General features: G+C 41.3%; 1 protein-coding gene across 2 annotated transcripts in view; it reads left to right on the plus strand.

Moving 5' to 3' along the window:
• DDHD2 (DDHD domain containing 2) overlaps positions 1 to 25282 on the plus strand; it is a 440822-nt gene that overhangs the window by 167698 nt on the left and 247842 nt on the right. For both annotated transcript variants that reach the window (XM_069213949.1, XM_069213948.1), the window contains exons 5-6: positions 6342 to 6462; positions 23325 to 23414. In XM_069213949.1, coding sequence (XP_069070050.1) covers positions 6342 to 6462; positions 23325 to 23414 — 211 coding nt within the window. The remainder of the gene's footprint in view (positions 1 to 6341; positions 6463 to 23324; positions 23415 to 25282) is intronic.

Below are 25282 nucleotides of genomic sequence, written 5' to 3' on the forward strand. Positions count from 1 at the left end.
TTCACAATTTATGACATTCACAGTTTTCTGTTTTTTGCCCATATCTACTTTTTTTCCAGTCTGGCTGTGATTAATAGAACTAACCAAGTTAGTTGGGTACTTGTTTACGTTAAAGCAGGCCACTTTAAAAGAAGAGTAGCACAGGTTTCTGAAATCCAACCAGATCAATTGAAGGTTTTCTTGACGTCGGTCTAATGAGGCCCTACAACCTATTATACTGGAACGTAACATACATTGTAACATTCTTATAATGTTAAAAATGGAGCTCATGAGATCTCAACTCTGGGCAGTTGTTAATAAATGAGAATGAGACCTTAGCAACGATAAAATAGATAAACCATGTATTAACAAAGGTGCCGTCTACCATTGTGAAACACTGTCATTCAGATATATCAGGGTAGGATATTATACAGGAATGCATGAAAGATATTAAGTTGATTAGAAGCTTGTTTAGCTTAGTGGTTTATAAAAGGTTGACTTTGACCTCAGTAGATATCAAGGAAAGGATAAGGAAATTGTTCTTGTCAGTAGGCCCTTTTTTGCATATGGGGAGGCTTGGGCTATGGTCCCAGCCAATAGATTTCATGAAGAGCAGCGGCTAGCTAACATTAGTGCAGATGGTACAGTGACACCACAGCCCATTGTTGTGAAGATCTTACTGGAGCCCGGTTATTGATGCTTTATACTTCCTTACTTGGGGGTTGGCATTTTCGTTGCTTGTACTGGGATCCAATTCACAATTGCTATGCTTCTATGAAAAGAGCAGCGCTGCTTCCAGATGTGAAAATAGTACAAGAACCCGGGCGAGAAGGATGAAGCTAATCTGCACACTGTTTATCCAGGGTTCATTAAAGAAGGCCAAGAGATCATTGTAATCGAGCACTGTGAATGGAGTCAAGCATGTTTTTAACGTTTGTACATTGATAGCTTTGCAGATTTTATGGATATTTTACAGTTTAATATTCACCTGAAATGTGGACATATGTTTCATAGCTTTAAAAGTAACAGCTTTTTGGTTTGTCTGGTATTTTAAACTGTAGTTAGTGCTTTGGGAACTTAAGCAGTTCTACCCTTTTACAAGTCCAGAAACTTGTATTTGATAGAGACTGTTAGTTGCAAATTCCTTACCTTAGAATATTCCCCAGGCATCAGACTGGATCCAGGAACTCTTGAGTGATGTGTATCGGCTCCACATTGGCATAGTTCACCCCAAAAGTGACATGTTGGGATGCCTATATAGGCCCCCCTCCTCCAAACGCATTGACGTCCGTTTTTGTCTTTGTGCGCCATCAGAGCAGAACCGGATAGAGCTTCCTCAGTTGGGACTTTTTTTTTCGAAGTTCTAAGCTAACATTGTGTGTTTAGGATGTCCCTAAAAGAAATGTGGGGTTTAAATGCTGTGGATCCTGTCACAGGCAAAAATCTATGACAGACTGCCACTTGGTTTGCTAGTGGTGCCTGGAACATGGACAAGGCTCCAAGGCCTACCTAGGGTGTCGAGTGATGAACCCTAAGGCCATTCAGGAGCATGATTTAAAGCTCCTGATCACCTAGAACCAGATGACTCTCCACGGCTCCAGGTTCTGATCGTGAAAAAAGTCCCTAGCCCGCTCTTGGAGTCATTCTCAATGGTCATTGTCATGCTCCGTTCCAGTGGTGTTGTATGCGACACCACTGATGACCCTTGTCTGTGCCAATCCTATAGTTACGCCAACTCCTGTATGGAGCCTGACCCACATCGACTCTAGCACTGACTGGATCAAGAACATACAGGTCAAAGACACCACCTCCCTTTACTGACCGGCTCTGTGGGGAATACGATTGGGACAGATTTGAGGATCCCTGTGGTTATCTTAACCCCCTGGAAGAACCCTTGGCAAGGATAACTGATATTAGGAACTGGTGGATGCCAGTGGTCTGGACACCTATCCTTACACTGGCCTGGTCTCTCCTCCAAATGTGGCTACAGAGGACTTCATTTGCTGTGGTGGTGAGGAGGGTGACTGAGGTCCTGGACGCTAAGCTGTCCTTGGTGGCAGTCAAGGCCTAATGTCTTGACAGAGGTGCTACAGCAAAGTGTAGCCCCACAGACCCTCCACTCCCCTTAAATGAAGCCCCCACTGATGTCCTGATTTGGAGCCTGGGCTATGCCTTGCACATGCGCTCCTGTGCACAGGATGATTGCCCAATGCCATCAACTTCTCCTGGGACCCCAGATTTACCCACTCAGCTCCCCACCTCTGAGAGCCTGGTCTTTCAGGCCTCCATTTTCAAGGTACACCCTCGGTCATTCTGTACAACACTACTGCTAGGGAATCCAAGACGCTGGGCACCTTCGATAAGAGGATTTTATCTTCCGCCAGCCTTGCACTGCGGTCTGTTAACACTGCTAGCCTCCTGGGACCATATTCCCATACTGTATGGGACTCTGGTTGTGCAAGTGCTGTTCATGGTTTTGGAGGAGTCCAGTGCCATCCTGTCCCAGGCTATTGCCTATAGCATGGACACAGCAAAGTTAACAATATGCTGCGGACAGAACACAACAGATTTGCTAGGTAGAAAAGTTGCTTAGTCGGTGGCCCTTCGTTGCCACGCCTGACTGAGGTCAACTGGCTTTTTGGGGATATCCAGACATCCTTTATGGACATGCCCTTCAATGGCACTTGCCTGTTTGGCGATAAGATACATTTGGCCCTTGAGCGTGTTAAGGACACCAGGGTCAATGCCCAGCCGTTGGGACTCTCCATGGCCCCACGCCAGCCCCATCATGCCTTTCATCCCTTCTGTGGCTATGTTAGGAGCAACCAGCTGTGTCCTTTTCAGCCTAGCCAACACGGCCAGCTGACTTCTCAGTTCCTTCGTGGTCATGGATGTGTTTCCTACAAGCCTTGTGAGACATAAGGCCAGAGATCTGCCACGTCTGCTAGCAATACTCCCCCCCCCCCCCACCAGCTGCAGTCTCTAAACCCCATTAACATGTCCTCTCTACATCATGGACATACGGTCTGCAACAGGATCTCCTGCCCTGATGGCAGTCTGTCACCTCGGAGAAACTGAGTGCAGAGTCACGCCCTTCTATTCACAGAAACCCCACCGCCTATGCCACCAGCTTCAGATTGGATGATGGAGGAGACCGCCTCTCCCTGCTGCATTAGTAAGTGCAGGCCCTTCTGGTCAAAGGAGATATCAAGAGTTGTATCAACATCAAATAGATCCTGGTTGATATCCCTGCTACTTACTGGCACCAAAGAAGAAAGGAGGCCTTGGCTCTTTCTTAGATTTGGGTCCTCTCACTTACTTTCTGGAAAAGAAGAAATTCAAGATGCTTATGCTGGTTCAGGTCCTGTCTGCCCTGGTGACGGTAGGATAGTGCTGGACTTGTAGAAAGCATATTTCCATATACCTATTCTGCCGGCCCACAGGCGTTACCTGTGGTTCATGGTGGGCCAAGAGCACTTTCAGTTCATTGTGCTCTGATTTGGTCTTAACACCACCCCTTGAGTAGTCAGAAAGTGATGTTGGTAGTGGAGCCCATCTGCAGAGGCTAGGGTTCCAGTTTTTCCCCTAGCTTGACAACCGACTATTGAAAGTGGGCTTTCCAGGCAATCGTCGCCCACCTCCAGACTACAGCAGATCTGCTTTCGCTGAGATTCATTATAAACATGATGAAATCACACCTGACTCCCTCTGAGATTTTCCCTTTCAATCATAGGTATTCTGGACACAGTGCAGTTCTGTGCCTGCCCTCCAGAGCAGGATATCCAGTCTGATTCCAGTGTTTCAGCCTCTATCCTGGATTTCAGTGACACTGACTCCTGAGGCTGCTGTGTTTCATGGCTTCCTGTATCCTGCTGGTAAAGCATGCTGGCATATGCAGACCCTGCAGGGGAACCTGACCAGTGGGAGTAGGGTCAGTAAGAATCTCTCCAAACCTGTACAGATATTAAAGTTAACTAAAGTTAACAAAAAAAAGACCTGCAATGGTGGCTGACAAACTGCTATTGGGTCAGGGGCAGACCCCTCTACCTTCCCCACTCAGACCTCATAGATGTGTCCCTTCTGAGTAGGGGAGGACTCTGATCTCCGTTAGAGTCACAGCTTCACATCGACTTGTTGGCACTGAGAGTGATATGCCTGGCATTGAAAACCGTCCTGCTGCCCCCCCCCCCCATGTCCCCCCATCAACTGGAGTTTGGCTTAAGTATTCATGGACAATATCACCGCCATGTGGTATTGTGACAATCACGGCAGGGTGTGGGCGTTGATGCTGTTTCTAGGGGCCCGAGTGTCTCGACATGGCTGGAACGTCAGGACATATTCCTGGTTGTAGACCACCTGGCAACCTCGTTGAATTCAATGGTGGACCATCCCAGCTGTCAATCCCTAGTAGATCACAAATTGCATCTCCATCCAGAGGTAGTGTAAGGTCTGTACCGTGACTTGGGGGCACCTTGGTTAGGTCTATTCCCCACTGCAGAGAACTCAGTGTCCGCACTTATGCACATTGGAGTTTTCAAGACCCCTCTCGCTCGGAGATGCATTTTGTCTTGAGTGGGGTTCAGGACTCTTATGTTTTCCCACCAATACGACTCCTGCCTCAAGTTATGAAGAAGATCAGGGTGGACTGGAACTCCTGAACATGAGCATCAGTCCTCTGATCAGGCTGCATGTTTAGGAGGATCCCTTGTCACAGCAACAGGGCAGGGTTCTACACCTGAACCTGCACACACTCCACCTTCATGCATTGAGATTGAACGGCTGCAGTTGACAGTACTTGATCTTCCCTCAGAAGTCTGTGAATTTTTACCAGGCATCTATCAACAAAGACTGTTTGTTGACATGTTTGTGGCTTGGTGTGCTGAACAGCATGTTGATCCTCTTTCTGCACCTCTGTTGGGGGTATTGTTGTTGGTTTTAACTTTAGCCTGGCAAGGCTTTGCTTTGGACAAAGTCAAAGGGTATCTTTTGGAAATTTCAGCTTTGTTATGATTGCTAGATCAGCCTTTCCTGTTCAAATCACTAACCTGTTGTGACTTGTTTCCTGAAAGGACTTCAACACGTTTCCTAAACCCTTTCTTATGCCTCAGTGGGAATGTAACTTGGTTTTAATCTTTTAATGTGTTTGCCCTTCAAGCCCATGCATAGCTGCTATCTGTCTATTGACAGTCAAACAGACTTCTTGGTGACCACTACTTCGGTGAGAATGGTTAGCAAGCTACAGGATTACTCTGGACAGCCTCCATACACCAGCTTCTTCCCACAAAAACTGGCACTCTGCACTTGTGTCTCTTTTTTGCCAAAGGTGGCGGCGCTTTCCCACATTGACCAAAGAATCATGCTTCCGACCTTCTTCACTCTGCCTTACCACTTTAAGGAAGAAGAGAGATTATTGTCTGGACTCAAAGAGCACTGTCGTTCTACATGTATCGCACCAGAGAACACAGAGTGGATGATCAACTGTTTGTTGTGTTTGCTGCAGCAAAGAAAAGAGAAGCAGTGCAGAAACGGACCATCTCAAGATGGATTGTGCTTTGCATTAAGATCTGCTGTGCACTGGCCAAGAAGCAACCTTCCAGAAGGCTTGCAGGCTCATTCCATCAAAGCTAGACTGTGACCACTACATTAGCTGGCAGAGTTTCTGTCCTGGACATCTGTCATGCTTATACTTGGACTTCTGTGCACACATTTACTAAACCCTTCTGCTTTGACAGTCGGGTCTGTCATGATGGGCATTTTGCCTGTTTGGTCCTCCAGAAATGTTTGGTCAGAACAGGTTCACAGACCCACCTCTAGAGAGTATTGCTTTGGTATCTGTTCTAAGATAAGGAATCTGTGGCTGGAAGTCTCAATCAGACAAACCAGTTGCTTACCTTTGGTAACACCTTATCCAGTAGCGACCCTTTGTAGCCGCAGATTCCTTACCCACCCTCCCAAGCTTCCCCTTCTTCGAACAGGATTTGTTCTGACTATAGAATGCCCTTGTAGTTCTTTAGTATCTGCACCTTGGTCCATCAGACCTCTGATGTGGCTCTGTGCTTCTAGCACAGAAAAGTGACCAAACTGCTGTCAGCACGCTGTGGTAGCGCCTATATAGGCATGTGCACTTTACTTCCGGTGTGGACGATGCAGATGTGGAGCTGATCAACATCACCCACCAGTGCACAGAGATACTGCTCAAGGTTTTCCCGAGCCAGTCTGACGCCTGGGTAATATTCTAAGGAAAAGAATCTCCATTAAATTGAGTGTCTACCAGATAAAATGTTACTGAAAGGAAATAACTTGTTTAACAAAGCACTTGACATGACTGTTATCCAGGCAATTATTTTTCTTTCTTTTGCAAGCTTATGGTTCACTACTACCCGGTAGGAGAGCCAGATGAATGGGGAGTAACCCCTACGGAGATGGGCCGTCCACGAACAGTGAAGCGTGGGATAGAGGCCATTGGTGTGGAAATCCCCTCTGGTAAGTTTTTTTTTTTTTTTTCTTGTAACAGCTGTAATGAGTGCAGTCTGACCCTGTGCATTTCCTTATCCTTAGTGGTTAGTGTCTACATGTCTGAATTGTTTTGGGACCCGCTTAAAGTAACAAGTTTACCTAATGCCATTTGAGGACTTGTAGAGGTAACGAAAGTTCCTCTGAAGACCCTGTAAAACCTTTCCAGGAGCTCACACACAACAATACAAATGTGTCCTCTAGATTTGGGGGTGTCTTGCATTACCTGTTTATTGTGCTATGAGCTTGACTATAAAAAATGTATTGGATTTATCAGTATAATACACTTGAATACTAAAGACCCTTACTATTTTGCATGCTCAATTGCAAAAACTGGTGACAACAAATTGTTAACCTATAACAATAGGCAGGGGAGAAAACATTCTTTTGGATTATTTCCCTTGCATTAAGTGTCAAAGGGTTGGGTGTACCACTGATTTGCTGTAATGGCCTAATGTTGGCAACTATAAATGTAGTGTAAGGATCCCAAAGGTAAATGATACAGAAGAATGGAAAACCTTAATTGTGAGTTGAAGTCAAAATGACTGTGGAAGGAGGTGAATATATTTAGTTAGGAGGAGATCGAAGAAGAATTCAAAATAGAGAAAATGTTACCTTTGAGAATGTTGAGACAGAGTACGTAGTCACCTCTCCAAGATTCTCTGGTAGACAAATAGGAAGAGATGTGAGCAGTGACTGACAGATCCTTCATCATGAATACTGTCCCATACTTGAGACTAGAAATGTAAGATTATTTCATCAAATGAAGTTCACCAGTGTAAAGTATTTTTCTGATGTCACATGCAGATTTGTATGATGTCACTGGTGAAAATAATAAATCAAGACCATAAAAACACTAACCAGTGCTAGATAATCAGTTTCTTCTGTTTTATTCATCACATATTCTGGGATCCAGATATCACCAAGTCTTCTAGATTATTTATCTTTCTCTCTCTTTGTTAAAGATTTCTGACTGGAGAATTCAATTGTCCCCTCTTGAGTCATTAGGGCTAAGCCCATATAATCACTACTGCATTCAAATGTTTGTGAAAGACCAACACATGGAGTGTTTCTGGTGCCTGTGAGACAATCAAGCTAAAAGCATGGATCATAAGGCCATTCAAGAAAGAGATTGTAAACGTATGAGGGCCTCACACAGAGATGTGTTGCAGTAAAAGTCAAAAGTTTAAATCGTGTTCCCCTCTTCGTTTTCAAGTTCAATTGTAATGTGCTGTCCCTCTGCATTATGATCACCAGGATAAGCTTTCATTGAGAAAAATGTTTCCCTGAGCCTGTCGCAATGCTATCTTAATAGAAATTCCCACAGGTACATGTTCCTACTGTAGGACCTAAGAGGAGGAGACCATGACATATGAGAAAGCATGTTGGCAGTTTATAATATGACCCAACTGGAAACCAGTGGCGTCCTTTGGAAACCTTTATTGTTCCACTACCTCATGGAGCACTGTCCAGCTCAGTCATGACACCTGCAGCTTCAACCTAGCTCCTGTATACCATTTTTCATGGTGGAATCTAGCTCTGCTCCAGTGGCTTGGACCAACATTGATTATTGATCTTCTTAAAGAATCCTTCTAGCCCTTCCACTGTCTTTTTCTTTTGAGAAGGTTCTTTTTATTTGATCAACTTGTTTTCCATTTTGGCCTCTGTGAAAGGTTGAAAATTAGGCAGGACTCATGTCGCTGAGCTAATTATTATATTTATGTACCCGATTGGTCACTTAAGACAATTACATATGGATTGGCGATGGACACCACTTCAGTAGTCTGCAAAAGCTGTAAAAAAAAGTTCTAAATCCAGCTTGTAGTCTAAGAAGTGGTTCATGATAAGGAATGTGTGAGAACATTACATATCCAAGAGGTAGTACATTGCCAGAGATGAGTAACATTTGATTTTCCGAGCCTTGCAGTGAAAATAAGATAGGATTACGCAGAAAAGTACATCATAAAAATCAAGCTGGCCACGAACAGAATCCAAGCACAAGAACACAAACTTACTACAACACTGGTAACAAGTTTCAGAAGTCACAGAAAGATCTACATCAGAAAGAGGAGTACGATATTCCACTCTCTCAAAAGATGCTGGCAAACGTCATGAGCCTGTCCGTCAAGCACCTGATTGCTAGCCACAAAAAATATTCATCCCCTTTAGAGGAGACATGGATGCAATGAGGAAAGTTCTGCTTGTCCCTGTTTTCGGACTGCTACTCACAACAATAGTGTCAAGCAAGTAATCTTCTGGTTGGAAGTGTTCATGCTCGGATTCAGTAAATATGAGTTAGTAGTTATTACTCTGCATGTGGCAGTTTATCAGCAAGCCGGGCAATTTTCCTTTTTTGCCTTCGGGTCAAAGCAACAACATCCTTATGTCCTCAGTCATAGAATGTATTCCCATCTTTAAAAGCAAACAGTCTAAATTCCACGCTTGTGTTGAATTGTTTGTCTTTTTGCGAAATACATTTATTGGGGATACAGGGCCTACTTATTCTCTAAAGATATGGCAGTTGATGTCATCCCAAGTAGCCATGTTAAGATAATGCAGCTCCTTACATTTTTAAGGCAGTCCACTTAGTCCAAGTACATCTTTTTAGATGTACAACGCAGTCTCATTGTGACAAACATTCTATGCTGTGCAGTGTCTCTGACTCCATGGTGAAGACACACATGCCATAATGCTATTAAAATATGCATTTATCCCCGACAGTCCCTTTGCCAACCAATCGAGGGCTCTTGGTGCTTCAGACCCTTGCCAGAGTGATATTGCATTTGAATTTCTGGCTCTCACAATTAATATCAATTAAATCCATTTGTACACCACACTTTTAAAGACAAGTGAATCTCTGAAACAGTGGTTTGCACTATGGTGCACCTCTGTGGATGTAGAACCCATATTAGATGGTGAACCTGTTTGGGCTGAGGTTTTCGATGTGAATGGTGAAATTCTTCGTGTCGAAATAGAATGAAGTCTGGATAAAGGATGTCGACAGTGATCATGTTCATTTTGTTTTTTCTCTGAGGAGCTCCCTTTTGGGGAGTTCTTGCCAGAACACAATATTTTAGGCAGAAATGCTTGAGAGGGTGTGCACTCCAGCTGTTTTTTTCTTCTTTCTCTCCGCTTTAGCCTTCACATTTTGAAGCCTTCCTCCGAGTCAGATGCCCTGTCTGCCTTTAAGAGTGCTTTGGGATCTCTTTTGGCTAATATTGAAGTCTTTCACCATATGAGATGAATGAAGACACCCTAGGTAGACCTTGTAAGGCTCTGAGACCGATTCCTTTTTAACACAGAAGGGACACTTCCAAACAGAAAAGACATTTTGAAAGGAAAATCTCTCTTAACATGGAAAAAATTCTCATGCAACAGATACTTGTCAAGTGAAAATAAAATTTTGGCCCAGACTTAGATTTTAAGGAAAAATAACTTGAGGTATAAAACTTCATGTGCTTTCAAATCCTTCTTACAGAAGGCAGAAGAAAATACCTGAGTGGGAGAGGCAAACTGCTAGTATAAAGCATCATGGGTAGAATGTCCAAATAGAGTTCTTAAAGGGACTATGCTTTTATTAAAGGTTCATCAATTTAAACGTTTTCTTAGCCTTTACAGTAAGATTTTGAATTGTTGAACAAAATGTTGCCAGGATGACCATGGTTAGTTTTCCAGGAAAAAATCCACTTTGTACATACTGTTATAGTTTGTTGTTTCATCTTATGGACAAATTGAGTCTTATCACCATGAGTTATATTCCACAAGTAAAATATTTATGGTACATTGTTCCAGGTCCAATAGATCATTCAAGGGGTTGTCTGTCAAGTTTGTATGAGTTCATTGAAGATTTCAACAACGCAGAAGTAGGGCTACAAGCATGTAATCTTCCTATTTCATAATTAAACTCATTGAAGTCGAATTATACATCATACTTTATAAACATTCAATTCACCGGAACATTGTTTTGCAGTACTCCAGTCATCAGTTTAGGATTTTGCAAAACTCCTGTCCCTTAGCAGTTTCTTTGGATTAGGTATAACTGCAGATATAAAATAGACTATTCATGGAATCCCAGACTCTCTGTATTGCTCGAAAGGCCACACAGAGGAGGAGACTGACATCATCTAACCTCTTGAGAGTTGAGATGGCTCTTAAAATGCGATACCGGAGCTTAAGAGCTGAATACAGTTGAGGACTACATGCTGTGGCGTAGCACCAGCCTTGCATGTCATCCTGGATGGATGGTTCTCAAATTTCCCAAACTATTGTTGTGTTTTCGATTTAAATGGTTTTATAATTCTATTTATTTTCTGGAATATGTGTCATGGTGCTTTTTATACCTACTAAAGTGCTTGTTTTTGTTGACAGTTTACTACCACTGCTTCTTATTAGACTTCCTTTTTTGTGTAATTCATTACTAATAAGTAGCTTTGATGGAAGCAGCACTTGATAGAACCAGCATTTGGTACTTTTTGTGATCTCCACCCCCTCACTCAGATGGGGATCTTATTTTGTTTTTCCCAATCAGTAGACCAGTCCCTAACAGAGTTTTGCTTCGCTCTGATTTGTCCAACGTTTGTATTCATACCACTTGCCCTGCCTATTGACTTCTGCATCCTATTCCCCAGCACAGAAGCACAGATAAAACTTTCATAATCTCAGAGACACTTTCTCTGCTGTGGTTTCAGCTGGATTTTACCCCCAGCCCACCTCATCATTTCATTTTATCCTCATCATTCATAGCTTTCAGTGTGGCCTTTTTGACAGCTTGAACATGTCTATTTTTTTTAACAGAAGGAGAGTGGGACAGTGCTGCAACCCCTAACCCACCTATCAGATATACAGTGCTGGTGAGTTGCTGTGGCCCTGCATATGGCAGTGTAAAACTTTGCAAACTTGGTTACCTCCCTTTCTGTGTAAAGAGACCTTCACCTCAGCCATGACTCCTGGGGTCTCAATTGGTTATGGACTAACCTTGCCATTTGTGGTATGGTCCATTTAATTTTCTGTCGACCGTGGCTTGCTTCACTTTTGGAAGTCACCCACATGAGACCTCTAGTTTCTTAGTAAGCCTTCTATCTTTTGTCCAATATGCCTTTTTGGTTTTGTTTACCTCGCTAACATAGTTTCCTTTGGCCTCTTAGACTTCCCCAAGTTCTGTAAGTAGCTGTGTGGTGTGCATCTCCTTCTAATGTGTGCTCACATGAATATTATCTACCCTAGAATGTATTCAACCGTAGCAGTTTTCTCTCTTCTTTTACTGGATAGGGATTTCTCTCCCTACTTCTGAATATTTTTTTAACCTTTTTAAGCCTTGTGCAATATGCAACTTTTGCTCTCAACCTTTACATTCTCTGTTTCTTTTTCTTCTCCTTTAGTCCCTCTCTTGGGCCTTCTTCAGTACTCAGTCCTGATGATTACTTTATTGTTTCCTTAGGTCTCTGTCTAAAGGATATTCCAAAACATCTATTTCCTTAGTCATGAGGTTGTCACACCTTGTATTCTTTCATTGTGTTCTATGAATCAGTTGAGCTTGGAGCATGTTTTCTCGCTAGTTATTCAAATTCCTTCTTCCTCTTATTGTTACCTAACTCAGTTTGAATAAATATTTATAGTTTTTTGCATCATGGTATCTTTGCATAATGTATTTGGTATGAATTGTTATTACCTTGATAGTCCTATGTAGTTATTGTTTTTCTAAACTATCAGTTCAGGAACCACACTCTGTCTAAGGACACTATAGTAATATGGGTTGTATGAATCCTTTTACTATATTTTTATTCAAATAAAAGGGAAAAAGAAGAACGTGCACACCAAATCCAGCACATAAGGGCAGGTATAGATTAGTTCTAGATTGGTTGCAGAGAACTACCTCGGTAACAATGCATTTCCTTCCTTTTACAGGGGGGTTAAACATCTCTGAGGGCAAGCAAATATTCAGTCTGTAAAATTAGGTCATTTGACATTTCAGTAAAAAAACATTCATATAGGAATTTATTATGAAAGTGCATGTGCACGTAAAACGGGAGTCACCGAAAGATGAAAATCTTACTAGAGCAAAATGAGGCTGTGGTAAGGGGACATGAGGACACGGGGGACTTTAGGGTCTGTTGTTCTAAAGAAATACATTAACAATGTTAGTTTGCACAACGTCCTAACTCTCTGGAACTGGAAACAATAGCAGGGGGAAATGTCGATATATGACTAGAAACCAGACCCTTGTGACATAGGACATTCAATGTAAAATTATAGAATAATACAAGGAGAAAATTAATTGTAAAACATAGATTCCGTTTTGTTCGGTTACCACAAAGGCAGTTTCAAATGTAGGATGCTAAAGGCAGACAGGCAGGATTGTTGACTAAAACCTGTGTTTATGAGTAATGTGGAATGAGTATTGTCACCTCAGTGCTAATACTGACAATGATGTAGTGGGAAATGCTCTACAGCAAACCACTTATTGCTGGTTCTGAAGATGGTTCTAACTGCCTATTACTAGGCAGTAACCACGCCAGCGGCGAATATCAGAGTTCATTACTGCGTGAAGGAAAGTTTTAAAATTCTATTAAGAGCACACAGGTGAGGATTATGCATTCATTGTTCCCCTTTAATTAACTTGAGAGGGGGAGGTCAATATCAGAGAAGTATGTTATAATCTTTAATAGTGAAATCTCAGATATGCCTTCTTACATTTTTTAAATCATAATTGGTCCCTTGCTCCCTTTCAAAGAGGCATTTTGTGTCTGACTGGGCTCAATAAGTCTTTGAGAAATAATCTTTTGCACTTAAGTATTGGGTGCTTTTGCACAGTTTAAGCAATCACTGTAACTGATAGCAATCTGTAATCCAAATGTTCAGCTGGTCAGTCTCTTAATAAACCTCTGATGAACAATCAGGGATTTATTGAAGGATTTTCAATTCTTTAGTTACTTAATTTATAAAGGATTTACCAATAGTGTGGTATTCCCACTGTCAGATTCTCGGCAAATCTTTAATGATCTCTGACACTCAGCATCAAATCTAATAATGATTCCATCTCCACTACAATTCATAAAAATTCAGTAAAAGTTCTTGCTTGATAGTTCAACCAGTGTGGGCATCCCACATGAGATTTAATGTAATATATGTAATTTGAATACTACCTCCATGGTGTAATTTCTTATGAGGGAGAGTAATTCGTTTTCCCACATTAAAATCTGTTTTGTGCATACCTCGAAAGGGACTTTACTTGATCTCTAGACATTGCTGAAAGTCTGAGCTCAGCAATACACATCCCCTCTGAGGAATCTTGCCGCATGAGCTGAACAAAAAACATATCCCGTTTACCAAAGAAACCCAAGTTCACCATCCATATATAGATATATGTACATTCAGGCTTTAGAAATCATGAACTGTTGGGAGAACATGTGACGTAATGGCCAGAGCTGCCAACCTTGGAGCTTGGGGACTTGGCTCGAGTCTCGATGTCCGCTCAACATCCTGTGATTCTGGGCAAACCACTTAATCTCCCCGTGTCTACCAAAAAACGAATGTTCCTTGTGTAATGAAACTGGTTCTGATGTAAAGCACTCTAAATACCTTCTGGTCGAGTTTGCATTCTATAAAACCTCAAAGAAATCATATATTTGCTTCTAGCCTCTTATGTAAAGGCTGTTGAGTCACTAATATTGATACATCTATACGTGATCTTTAATACAATGACTGTCCTACACTCGTTGTCCTTTACTTGCCACTCTGGCTCCTCTAAGGTCATTTTAGCTGATATCTCATTAGGCTCTGCCTTTTCTCTGTTATTTGGGAATGTTAGTAGGGTGTCGCTCATCCAGTTGGTCCATTGTTTTAATATCAACACTTATATCTAGGCCAACAGCAGCCAGCTGTTCTTCAACCTACATCCCTCCATGGAAGCTGATCATAAGTGTTGTGACTGTCTCCTCAGCATTGAACTCTCTGTACGATGGAACAACCTCAAATATAACCCATCCTACATGGAGATGATTAGGATTAAACACCCTCCAGCGATGCGTTGGCCTTCCATACTAAGGGACCAGATTTAGTGGCAGGACCCTTTTATATAATACAGGAATCTTAATGGACCTGGCTCTCTCTGTGGACCAGGAGCCTGTGCCAAGGTTTTGGCTAGGATTTTACACCTGAGAACCAAAAGGAAAACATTTTTTCTCAGCTTCCCACATAGTCTAAGCAGACATTGTTCTAATTTTGCCCAAGATGAATTACTCCAACGATACATTTCTAGACGTCAGACTCACTACAGAACTTAAAAATGTGGCTGTTTCCATGCTAAATCACCATAGTCCATATTAACAGATAACCACATTATTAGGACTCTTCACTTGTTCCCAATGCAAAATAATTCAGTCCGCTCATTCGTAACATTCTGGTTCAGGAAATAACATGTATTGCAAGCAGAGCGCTTTTTGTTGGAGGAGCACTAGGAATCCCTCCTACTACTTTGAGAACTCGAGGAATGGAGGTGATGGTTGTGTGTTGGTGGAAAATGCCAAGCAAGTAATACCAGTAGTAGTGCAGGCACCAGCAAGAAGTATATGAAGAATCCAGCTCACACATTGAGCATAGGTGAGCATAAACAGTGGTAACTGCAGGAAAGGGGAGAAAAAGGGAAGAAAGGCAGAGCCAACAAGGGTGCAGGATGAAGTAAAGAGTGGGTAAACTGACGCTTAAGAAATCGTATAACTACGTAGTTGCAAAGCAACTGGTTAGCTCCACTCTTGCTTATTAAGTTTCCTCAGGATTTTCGGTCGTGCCTTTGAGACCTACTGTAATGGAACCTGTGGCTAATCTGATCCGTAAATCTTGACTAATCCTTCTATGACCCACCCAACACTGTTCTGCCTTCCACAGTCTCCATCCCCTTCACGTCCTGCTTTTCTTTACTGTCTCAAGAACCCCAGAAGGTCAAAGTGTTTTTCCTGTTTTATTCACTGATCCCTTCCTATAATTTCTAACATTATAAGTGATTCAGGAGAACAGACTCTAGCATATTGAATTTCAAATTCCATACGGGCATGGCTTACTGATACATTTTTGCATGTAGTTCCCTCAAAGGTATTCTGCTTCAGACCTAATGAAATCACCTCAGGGCTTCCACTCCTTAATTTCCTAGCACCACAAGGCCTTCCTAGTGGCATATTCTGCACTTAAAAAAAAAAACACCTATCACTTACTGTAGTTAACAATTACTGTTAATCACACAGATGTGGTAAAGTGCAGCTGTAAAGAGGACAGACTCTAGAAACACAGATATACCCGAGTCACGGAGATAATATTGGTTAGCAACCTGCTTCAGAAAGTAATTATTAAACAATAATACAAGATGGCCCATCAAACCTATTACACAGGCTCAATTTTCTTGGATAATGACCTGGACCAAATACATCCATGAGAGTGCTTCATCCTCTATAATGGGGAGTCACTGTAAAAATAGCCACAAGTGTAGAATAGGAATCAAAACAAATCTGCAGAAGTGGCTATAGACTCACCGAGAGTGAGATCTTCATTAATTAAAAAAATAATGTATTTTTCTGTTTTTTTGGCACAATGCCTGTATCCACTCAACTCTAATCAGAGCTTTCAGCTGCTAGAATATATACCGCCTAGTAATGGGCTACGGAATCTCCAGAGCTTTGCTCAGACTCTCTTGTAGTGAAATTACGACCCACAATCTTCACATACAGTGAACATATGATTTAGCAGCCTAGCATTTTCAAGATATGAGGTACATTTTCATTTTCTCTTCAGACAGCAGATTTGTCTCTGCCAAGGGCCCTCTTTAAACCTTGTGAGGATTGTGGGGCCAAGAAAGTTTACTTTGAGGACCCAATCAGTCAAAAAACCTACAGATTGTGAAATTTGTGCCATTTTCAGCAGCAGAACTCTAAAAGACAACTTCTGTCGCTAGTACCCAAATAACTACCATTAATAAAGCTTTATCTCAAAGGTTTATAACCTCTGTGCTATTTTCGTATATTGTCATATTTGGTGTCTTCAATAAGAATTACACTGGAACGAGCAGTGCAGATGTTGGATGAATCATCATCTGAGTTTGGTCATGCGGAATGTTTTCAGATCAAGAATCTGATAATCGTCAGTTACCTTTTGGCAAGGATGATGTATAATTAGATGGAGTCTCTCAAGATGAAGGATCATAGGATCTGCATGTTCAGTTTATTGCCAATAACTCGGATGACGAAGGTGTGAGCCATATTGTTACCAGGAAACTACCAATTTGGTCGGTCTTTAGAGATCATTCCCCCATGATCACCTCATGTACACATGGTTCAAGGGCCCTTTTGGCTTTTCACACTCAATGAAAACAATGATGGAGGATTTTCACAGCGGACTACTCCTACCTCAGACCCAACCAACTGCATCACATGGACTGTCATGTGACATACCACCAGTTGTGCTACATCCTAAAGTTGTAGGTCAAGGACATCAGGTTTCTGTACCTCATGAGCATGTCAGGGGACTTTGGCAAGACATGCATTGTGAAGATGATCAGATATGAGAGACAACCAGACTGGCAATAATTCTGATGCTTCACAACCAAGCATTCAAGATAGGCTTGTGGTGATTATGTTCATCAGAGCAGCCTAGTCCAGAACAGATACCAAGAAGCTCTCCAAGTGATCATGTGTATACCTTCCACATGCTAGTGTTGGATAGACCAGCTCCAAAATTCAACTTGTCGATTTTGATGGTGGAAGAGAAAACTTATCTTTTTGATTTTAAGGATAGTGACAGAATGTCAATCCGGGCTATGCTTGAGTTGAATTACATATTTGAGAAAGGCCTTTTACACATGAGAATCCCAGCCACTGGAACCATTCTAGTTACTAGACTGGAAAAGAAATACAAAGCACCGGACACAGGCCCTGCATGTCTAATCAATGAAGTTAAAAAAACTCTAGGTCTGATTTAGAGTTTGGTGGATGGGTTACATTGTAGACGGATATCCTGTTTGTCGTATTATGATCACCATAGGCTGTTATGGGACCGTAATAAGGCGGAAGGGAAATCTGTCATGTTTGCGATGGAGTAAACCCCTCTGCCTCAGGCCCTCATTCATTTCAACAGGAGGAGATCACACAACATACTGAATTACAGCCATGTAAAAGTTTGCATTGTTACTACCAGTAGCACCTCAAAGCAAAAACGTCCTTGACACTTGGAATCTTTAAAACAAGAATTAAACACATATTGCTAAAATCTGCAATAGGGACAGTAAACCACAGTAAAAGGAACCTGAGGTTCTACTGCAGGTTGTTTTGCATTCAGAAAAATAATGTAGATTTTCCTAATAATTTGTGAAGGAAAGTCCTAAATTTAAGCCAACTGAAGAATCAGGGGAGTTGGGAATTCAGTCGGGAAGCAAAAAGATCTATGTGAAAGGGACTCTATTTCTGAGATAGGGAGCGAACGACAGAGGGGTGAAGTTTCCAATATCTGAAATCCTTCAGGTGGCAAGAGTGCCAGTGTGCAATGGAACTGTGGTTTCCCGGAAGGTATTCTGCTCGAGGTGAGATTTTGTTGTGCAGAAAAAAATTCCCAAAGACTCTTTGCTAGTTCTGCCAGAGGTTTGGACTTGGTACTGCCCAAAATATTTATATCACGGGCTGCGGAGATGTTGTCCATTCGCAACAGGATAGACCATTGAATCCTCTTTTTCTAGGCTTTTGATTGCAAAGGAGCCTGCAAGCATCTTTAAACAGTTGATGTGCAATTTAGACTCCTCTTAAGACCATGTATCTGCAGTCAAGATTGTATCACAGCGAGCGGCCAGACCTCTCAGGCATTCATCTGGTTCTAATACAAGGTCTGTGGCTGATGCAAAGATAGTTCTGCTGTTCCAAGGATCTAAATGGTCTATCCACTATTGAAGTTCTGATTGGGACTCTAGGTCGATCCTGATGGAATCAGCATAGGTGAGACCTCTGCAGAGATGACAAAGTTTTAATCTTTGAGGAGCTCTGTAGTGAAGAGGTCCCGGAAATTTTCCTGGATGGAAGAGGAAAGAAGACCTACGATTCTTGCTAGGGACCTGAGGGAAATTTGGGAACTGCGAAGAGTGTGGATAATCTTGTGTTTTATCAATGTGACTTTTGCCTGAGGGAGGTGCAGGGTAGCGGTAGCCGAATTTACTAGGAAACCTAGAAATTTGATTTGTTGGGAGTGTACCATTACCGATTTCTCTATGTTGAGGAGAAAACCGAGGTCTGACGAGAGTGCATGAAACATGAAGATGATCAAGTAAGGTTTGAATGTCTTGGCTCATGAGTAATATGTCACCTAAATAAATAATTAGTTTGATGCTTAAGAGACCTGAGGAAAGCCACCATCGTTTTCATTACCTTTGTGAAGCACCATGGTGCTGAGGAAAGCCCGAAGGGAAGGGAGGAAAACTGGTAGGTTTGGCGTTGCCACTGGAACTGAAGAAATTTCCTGTGGCGAGGATGGATGGGAATTGTGCGATAGGTTTCTTGTAGGTCTAATCTCACCATCCTCTCATGTTGCCACAGTGAATCCCTGAGTTGAATTATTGTCTCCATTTTGAAGTGGCGGTATACCACAAACTGGTTGAAGTATCTGAGGTTGATGACTCAGACGCATCTTTTTGTGTTTCTTCTGAACCAGGAGAATGAAGCTAAAAAAAACGCGATTGATCCGGAAAAGAAACTTGAATGGCTTGTTTTTGTAGAAGGGATTGGATCTCTGATGAAATCAATATAGTCATGTCTGAGGAAATTTTAGAGGAGGAGGGAAGACTTTTTAAAAAGTTGGACCTTAAAACTCTATAAGATAGCCTTGAATGATGTTTAGAATCCAAGGATCTGCTGTTATCATTTGCCACTTTGCTAGAAAGAACTGAAGTCTGTCCCCTATGGGAGGAAGGTTGGAAAGGGGACTCACCTTGACTGTTGTGTCTGAAGACTCTTTGACCGCGACCTCTGAAACCTCAATAACTGCAGCTTGTATTCCTGGGAACTGAAGCTGTTATTGAAGGAGCCTCTCGATCCTTGGTATCGGAAGGAATGGCCTGTAAAGCGGCACCGGTCGTTTCAAAAGCTCATTGGGAGAACACCGTTTTTAAGGATTGTTGAGCCTTGTCGATCGAGGAAAATGTTATCACGTACCTACTAAGGTCTTTGATAAAAAGAATCTCCAAATAGGAGTCCTTCCGCTTTAATGCCAGGGTCCAGAGTCGCCAAGTTAGCTAGTTTGAGGTCTAACTTCAGTAGGAGTCCTTTTCTTCGTTTGTGAGTAATTGCTGAGTTAGCATTTTCAAGTAGGCAGAAAGCCCCCTGAACCCATATGGAAAGTTCCTGGGAATCAATATCAGAATTGTCCAATCTGGCCGCTTCTGCTATATCAAAAATATAGGCCAAAGGACCCACCACAACCAGCAGTTTGTCTTGGTAGGTGGCCTAAGCCTTGTCAACACCTTTGCATGGATCTTTGTCAAACTTTGAAAATAAAGTAATCAAGGCCAGTTCGATAGCAGGAGTGACGGTAATGTTAGCTGGAAAAGAAAGTCTTGGACATTCTGATTTCAGTTTACTCCGTGTCACTTTATCAAGAGGTAGTCGAAGTCTAGAGGATATGTAATCACCTACATGTGCTGCAGGGAGCCACTCCATCGAATTTGGGTGTTGAATAAGAGAGGGATCAAACATGGGACACCCTTCTGTATTTAGGATTGTTTTATTCAAGAAGGACTCAAATTTAGATTTCTTTTCGGGAAGGGAAGAGGAAGGGGAATTTTTTAATTGATCGTTAGTGTCATCTACATCACCCATATCATCATCAGTGTCTAAAATAGTAGATATAATAATTTGTTGGGGAGCATGTTGCACATTTTTAATATTTTTAGATTTGGCTTTATATTAAAGGGATGTGTTTGGGTTCCCCTCCTTAGAAGGAGGCCTGGGAGGAGCAGAGTCCTCAGTCAGTTGTGCGTTCGACTCACTTTTCATAGGAGCCAAATATGTAGATATGGGTTGTTTATGTGAAAATAAAGAAGATGACTTACGTTTTCTGCATTTCCCTCGCAGAATGGGCCAAAGATTTTGACATTAAAGTCCTCATGAAGTTTCCAATATTTTTTTAAACTTTTTTTAATTCCATAGAGTTCCACAGAGGAGTGAATGAAATCAGTTCATTTTTAAATGCTTCCCCATTGCCATATTCAGCATTAGGTAAAGGAGAGCTATGTATCTCCGCTATAGAAAAATAATGTTCAGTTCCCAAGGGGTTAAAATAGAAGGAAGAAAGAAGGGGAGGGGAACAGGGCCTGAAACGCTCCCCTCTGGGCGTTGTCGAGTGAGGAAAAAGACCCGAGGGGCAGAGTCTGAGAGGAAAAACCAAGCCTCTCCGAAGGTGCTTCGAAAACTGCAACGAAGTGAAAGTCTTTGAAGAAGAAACGTGGTGAAAAACAAACCGCTTTGCACCAAAATCCCTGTGGAAATGAGCGAAGTGATGGAGAGGATAGCGCGATGAAGCGAAGACAGCGAGGGGAAAGATGGCGGTAACTACGTGAGGAGACTAAAATGAGGAGCGTGCAGCAAGCGGGCCGAAAGAAAGTGCGCAAGGCTCTCACAGTATGAAAGCAGTGAATCACTATTAAAAGTGGAGAAAAACGGTTTTACAAACAGCAAAAATAAAATACAAATTTATAAACGTATAAAAAATGCACATGAGTTAAACAGGTACTTATCTTGACTGTGAGCAGCAAGAAAAGAGGGTTGTTCGCAGTCAAGTTAGATAATATGGGGAGGTCGCTAGGTTGCCATTGGCTGGTTCAGTTGTACTATGTTTCTTTTCCCATTGGTTACTTTTATTGGTCCCATGGGATTTGTAGTTTATCTTGCTATTTGTTATGAAGCAAGAATAAAAGCATAATAGGAACCTCCGATCTTGACATATAATTTTGAATGCTTGCTTTTTTTAAATAAATGTTCAGTTCACTTAGAATGGGTCTCCAATCTAAATTTTAACACTTCAGGGTGTGCTGAGGTCGATAAACAAAGATTTCTAAGAGGCATACTTCCATCTCCCCTCCATTGCAAAAACAAAGTATCTGTGCTTTGTAGTTGACGGTCAGCACAAACCAATTCAAAGCCCTCCCCTTTTGGACTCAAGTTGGAACCCAGGGTGTTCACAAAATGTCTAGCATCTGCAGCAACTTACCTATGCCTTCAAGCAATAAGAATATATCCACATCTCAACAACTGGCTTATCAAGGCATCTTCAGCAAAGCAAAGATGTGAGGCAGTTAATCAAACAACAAATCTTCTCCAATAATTAGGTCTAACTCCTTATTATATGAAATCCGTACTAATGCCAACAAAACACATGTATTTCTTGGGAGCAAACATTTGCGCAACCTGCTTGAAGGTTTTCTTATTGAAAAAAAAAAAAAAAGGAAGAATGTAATGGAGTTGCTTACTTCAAGAGTCAACGACGAGAGATTGGATAACAGTGGAAAAATACAAAGTCCTTCTATGGATCCTATCACCCTGTGTTCCTCCCAATCCATAGTGTTGACTAACAATGAGACCTCTGCAAAAAGAACTATACAAACAGTGGAGGCAAGTGCATGGTTTTAGGGAGGATTATGTTCAAGTCACAGAAAGGATGAGAGACGCCATGCTTTGTCAGGAAGATAAAGCAAGTGTCTTTTTAGGTCAGTATCTCTAGGATTCTTCATTTTGCAACTGATTTCTCTATTGGAGTTTGGGTAGCATGCTTAAAGAATCTATTGGCAAGGGGTTATAGTCTCTGCAGAAACAAAAGCTACATATACGTATGCTAGAGTTAAAAGCATTGAGGCATGTTTTGAATGCCTTTGTCACCCTCATATAGCAAAAGGATGTCAAGGTAAGAAAAGACAACATAACCACATTATATTACATCTGAAAACAAGGTGAAGAAAATCCAAACATTTGTCCAGGGAAGTGCAAAAATTACAGCATTGAGTCCTACATCACAATATCAATTTGAGAGTGGAACGTGTGAGTGGAACATGTCCCAGGCTTGCAGAGCAAGATAATGGATGCCCTGAATAGGAAATACATAGACTCACGAATGACAGCTCAACTCAATTCAGGTAGATCTTGTATTCCAATTTGATTTAAATACAACACCAACCAATAGCAAATGCTGAAACTTTGCAGGCAGGTGGTGTTACCCAAATTCAATGGAGGGCGCATACCTGAAATCCATCGCCTTCTATATGACCTCAATCACAGTGAACTCCAAGGTTACAGAGCTGTTTCTTGTTCTGTCAAAGATAAAACGTGGCTCGGTCCCAGCTCTCCAACTGCTCTCAGCATTACTCATACTGAAGTATTCCAGAATCACTGTGCATGATCAGAGTGTTGGTATTTTCAATATGTGCTATTAAATGGAAGTGCATTTGTAAATCATAACTTTCATAAATAGAATATTCTTTCTGGCAAAACTTTGTGAAAAGGAGATTTTACATGAGCAGTAATAGTTATAACATATTTAAAGGGGGTGCCATTCAAGGCATTTGAAAGCCTTTTCTTAAGCTTTTAAAACATCTTGAGATCATATATATATATATTACAGCACATGGCTAAAATTGAAATGCATTTTTTGTCAAACCCATTTAAATTATTAAGTAATATTTCAGGCAACAGGTACTCTGGCAAAACAAAACTACAATAATTTGAACTGAGAAATACAAAATTGTTTGTCCTACCCATGTATACACCATAAAAAAGTACTGTAATGCTCATTAACTATAAAAATATTGTTCTTAATTATAGGTGAACCATCGCAAGTAGATCATCTTGTATTCATGGTTCATGGGATTGGGCCAGCTTGTGATCTGCAGTTTCGCAGCATCATCCAGTGTGGTAAGTTACAAGTAAAATGGATATCTTAATATGCCCGCAGGATCAAGAATAGCTTTCTGCATAATCTGAGAAAGCATTGATTGATGTATGCCATGTAGTGGGGAAAACTACTGCTTCAAGTCGGTAGTAGTAATTAGGAGGCTGCACAGAAGCATTACAGTGGCACATTAAGGTTGGTGAGCATTCGTGTCAAGTTATTTTTGTTATAAGGCCCACCAAAACAAGTGCTGAGATGAATGTTGAATGGCTATTGTCACTCACTGCATGCTTTTTTTTTTAATTGCAATCTAGATAGACTAGATATATGATACTTAAGGAGTTGATAACAGAATGACAGAGAAGTGATGTGTCTGAGAACAGAAACTGTGCTCCTTTACAGGACAGGAAACTACAATACCAGATTTTTCCCTTGTAAGTATCAGACAAACTAATACAGTGGTAGAGTGAAACTGGTGGAACGATTAACAAAGATTAATTTCCAGTTTGAAACTCTGAGTTATAAAGCAGGTAAGGAGCCATGGGTAAATATGAAGAAATCATTTGAATAAACACTTTATAAAAGTACTCCATAGCCACAACCCTAAGAAAAATTGACCTTCCCATCTGTTCTTTTCTATTCTTCCCCAAACGTTGATTGTTTCTACTTACTCTTTGTGTTTGAAATCAAATGATTTCCTGAAATATTCATGCTAATCAATGAATGCTCTATTTCAGGCTCTCTGTTTAAGTTTCTTCATCCCTACTGCTTTCCTCTCATACTCAGGATTTCTACCTGTAAGAACTCTAAAATACAGTAAAACTGTTACACCATTTGGGAATAGTTTTTTCAGTCTGTGCCATTACCTAAAGCCAGTGATATACTATCCTTTAGCACTGTATTTGCTCTTTCAACTATACCATTACATTTTGGATCGTTCAGTGCGGTGTGATGATGCACCCTTCTGAATTCCTGATGCACCCTTCTGACTTCATGCTCAAATTACTTTATTTATAAAGTTCAGAATTGAATATCATTATCTGTCAGGAGGTGTATGGGTGCACCTTTTCAATAAAGTCTTACATACGTTATTTATAGCGCCGTCCTGGTGGACACTCCTTTCATCAGTTCTACTTCCAATGATTTTCTAAAATAGTTAACAGCTACAAAATTAAACCTCTGTTATCTGCACAAGCCTTTCATGGTTCCCATGAAATCATGACAGTTTTGTGCCCCCTACCTGTAGGCATCACCCCACTTTTTGTAAGGCACCTACAGTATGACCCCCTTTAGAAGCCAGATGGCCCTGTATAGTGATTTCCCTTATGTTTCAAATCTCGAGATGGCTTGGAATTTAGAGAAACTCAAAGAACTTACAACAGACAGTTGCCTCTGAAATCTCACCTGACATGGGGAGGATTCTGCCCATAGCCTTTAAAGGATTCAGCCCTTATCCTACTGAACTTGATCTCATAATGTCTTGATGGATAAGTTTGTTTCTTTGAAGATTATAGTATGGGGCACTAGCCCTGCATCCTGTACTTGCCCTGCATCCTACACTTCACTAGATAAATCTCCTAAAAAGCTGTGTTCAATGTTTGTTCTTAACCATTCAGTCATTCCCTCAGATCAAATTAAAATATACTGATATATACCCTGTCTCCACAGTATTTTTTACATTGATCTTTTTATTTTCTTATTTATGCACATAATCATAAAGACACCGTAACAGATAACCATGACATATCTGTCTGAAGAACTGAGAGAATAAAAGGGAAAGAGTGGTGCACAACCAAAAAATGTCACATGTATCATTCAGAATAAAAGAATAGAAAATCAGCGATCAGTTGCAATATAAATACTATATATGGAAATTTTAAAATGTCAAGTA

This window comes from Pleurodeles waltl, chromosome 11 (genome assembly GCF_031143425.1).
Source record: "Pleurodeles waltl isolate 20211129_DDA chromosome 11, aPleWal1.hap1.20221129, whole genome shotgun sequence".
Lineage (NCBI taxonomy): Eukaryota > Metazoa > Chordata > Amphibia > Caudata > Salamandridae > Pleurodeles > Pleurodeles waltl.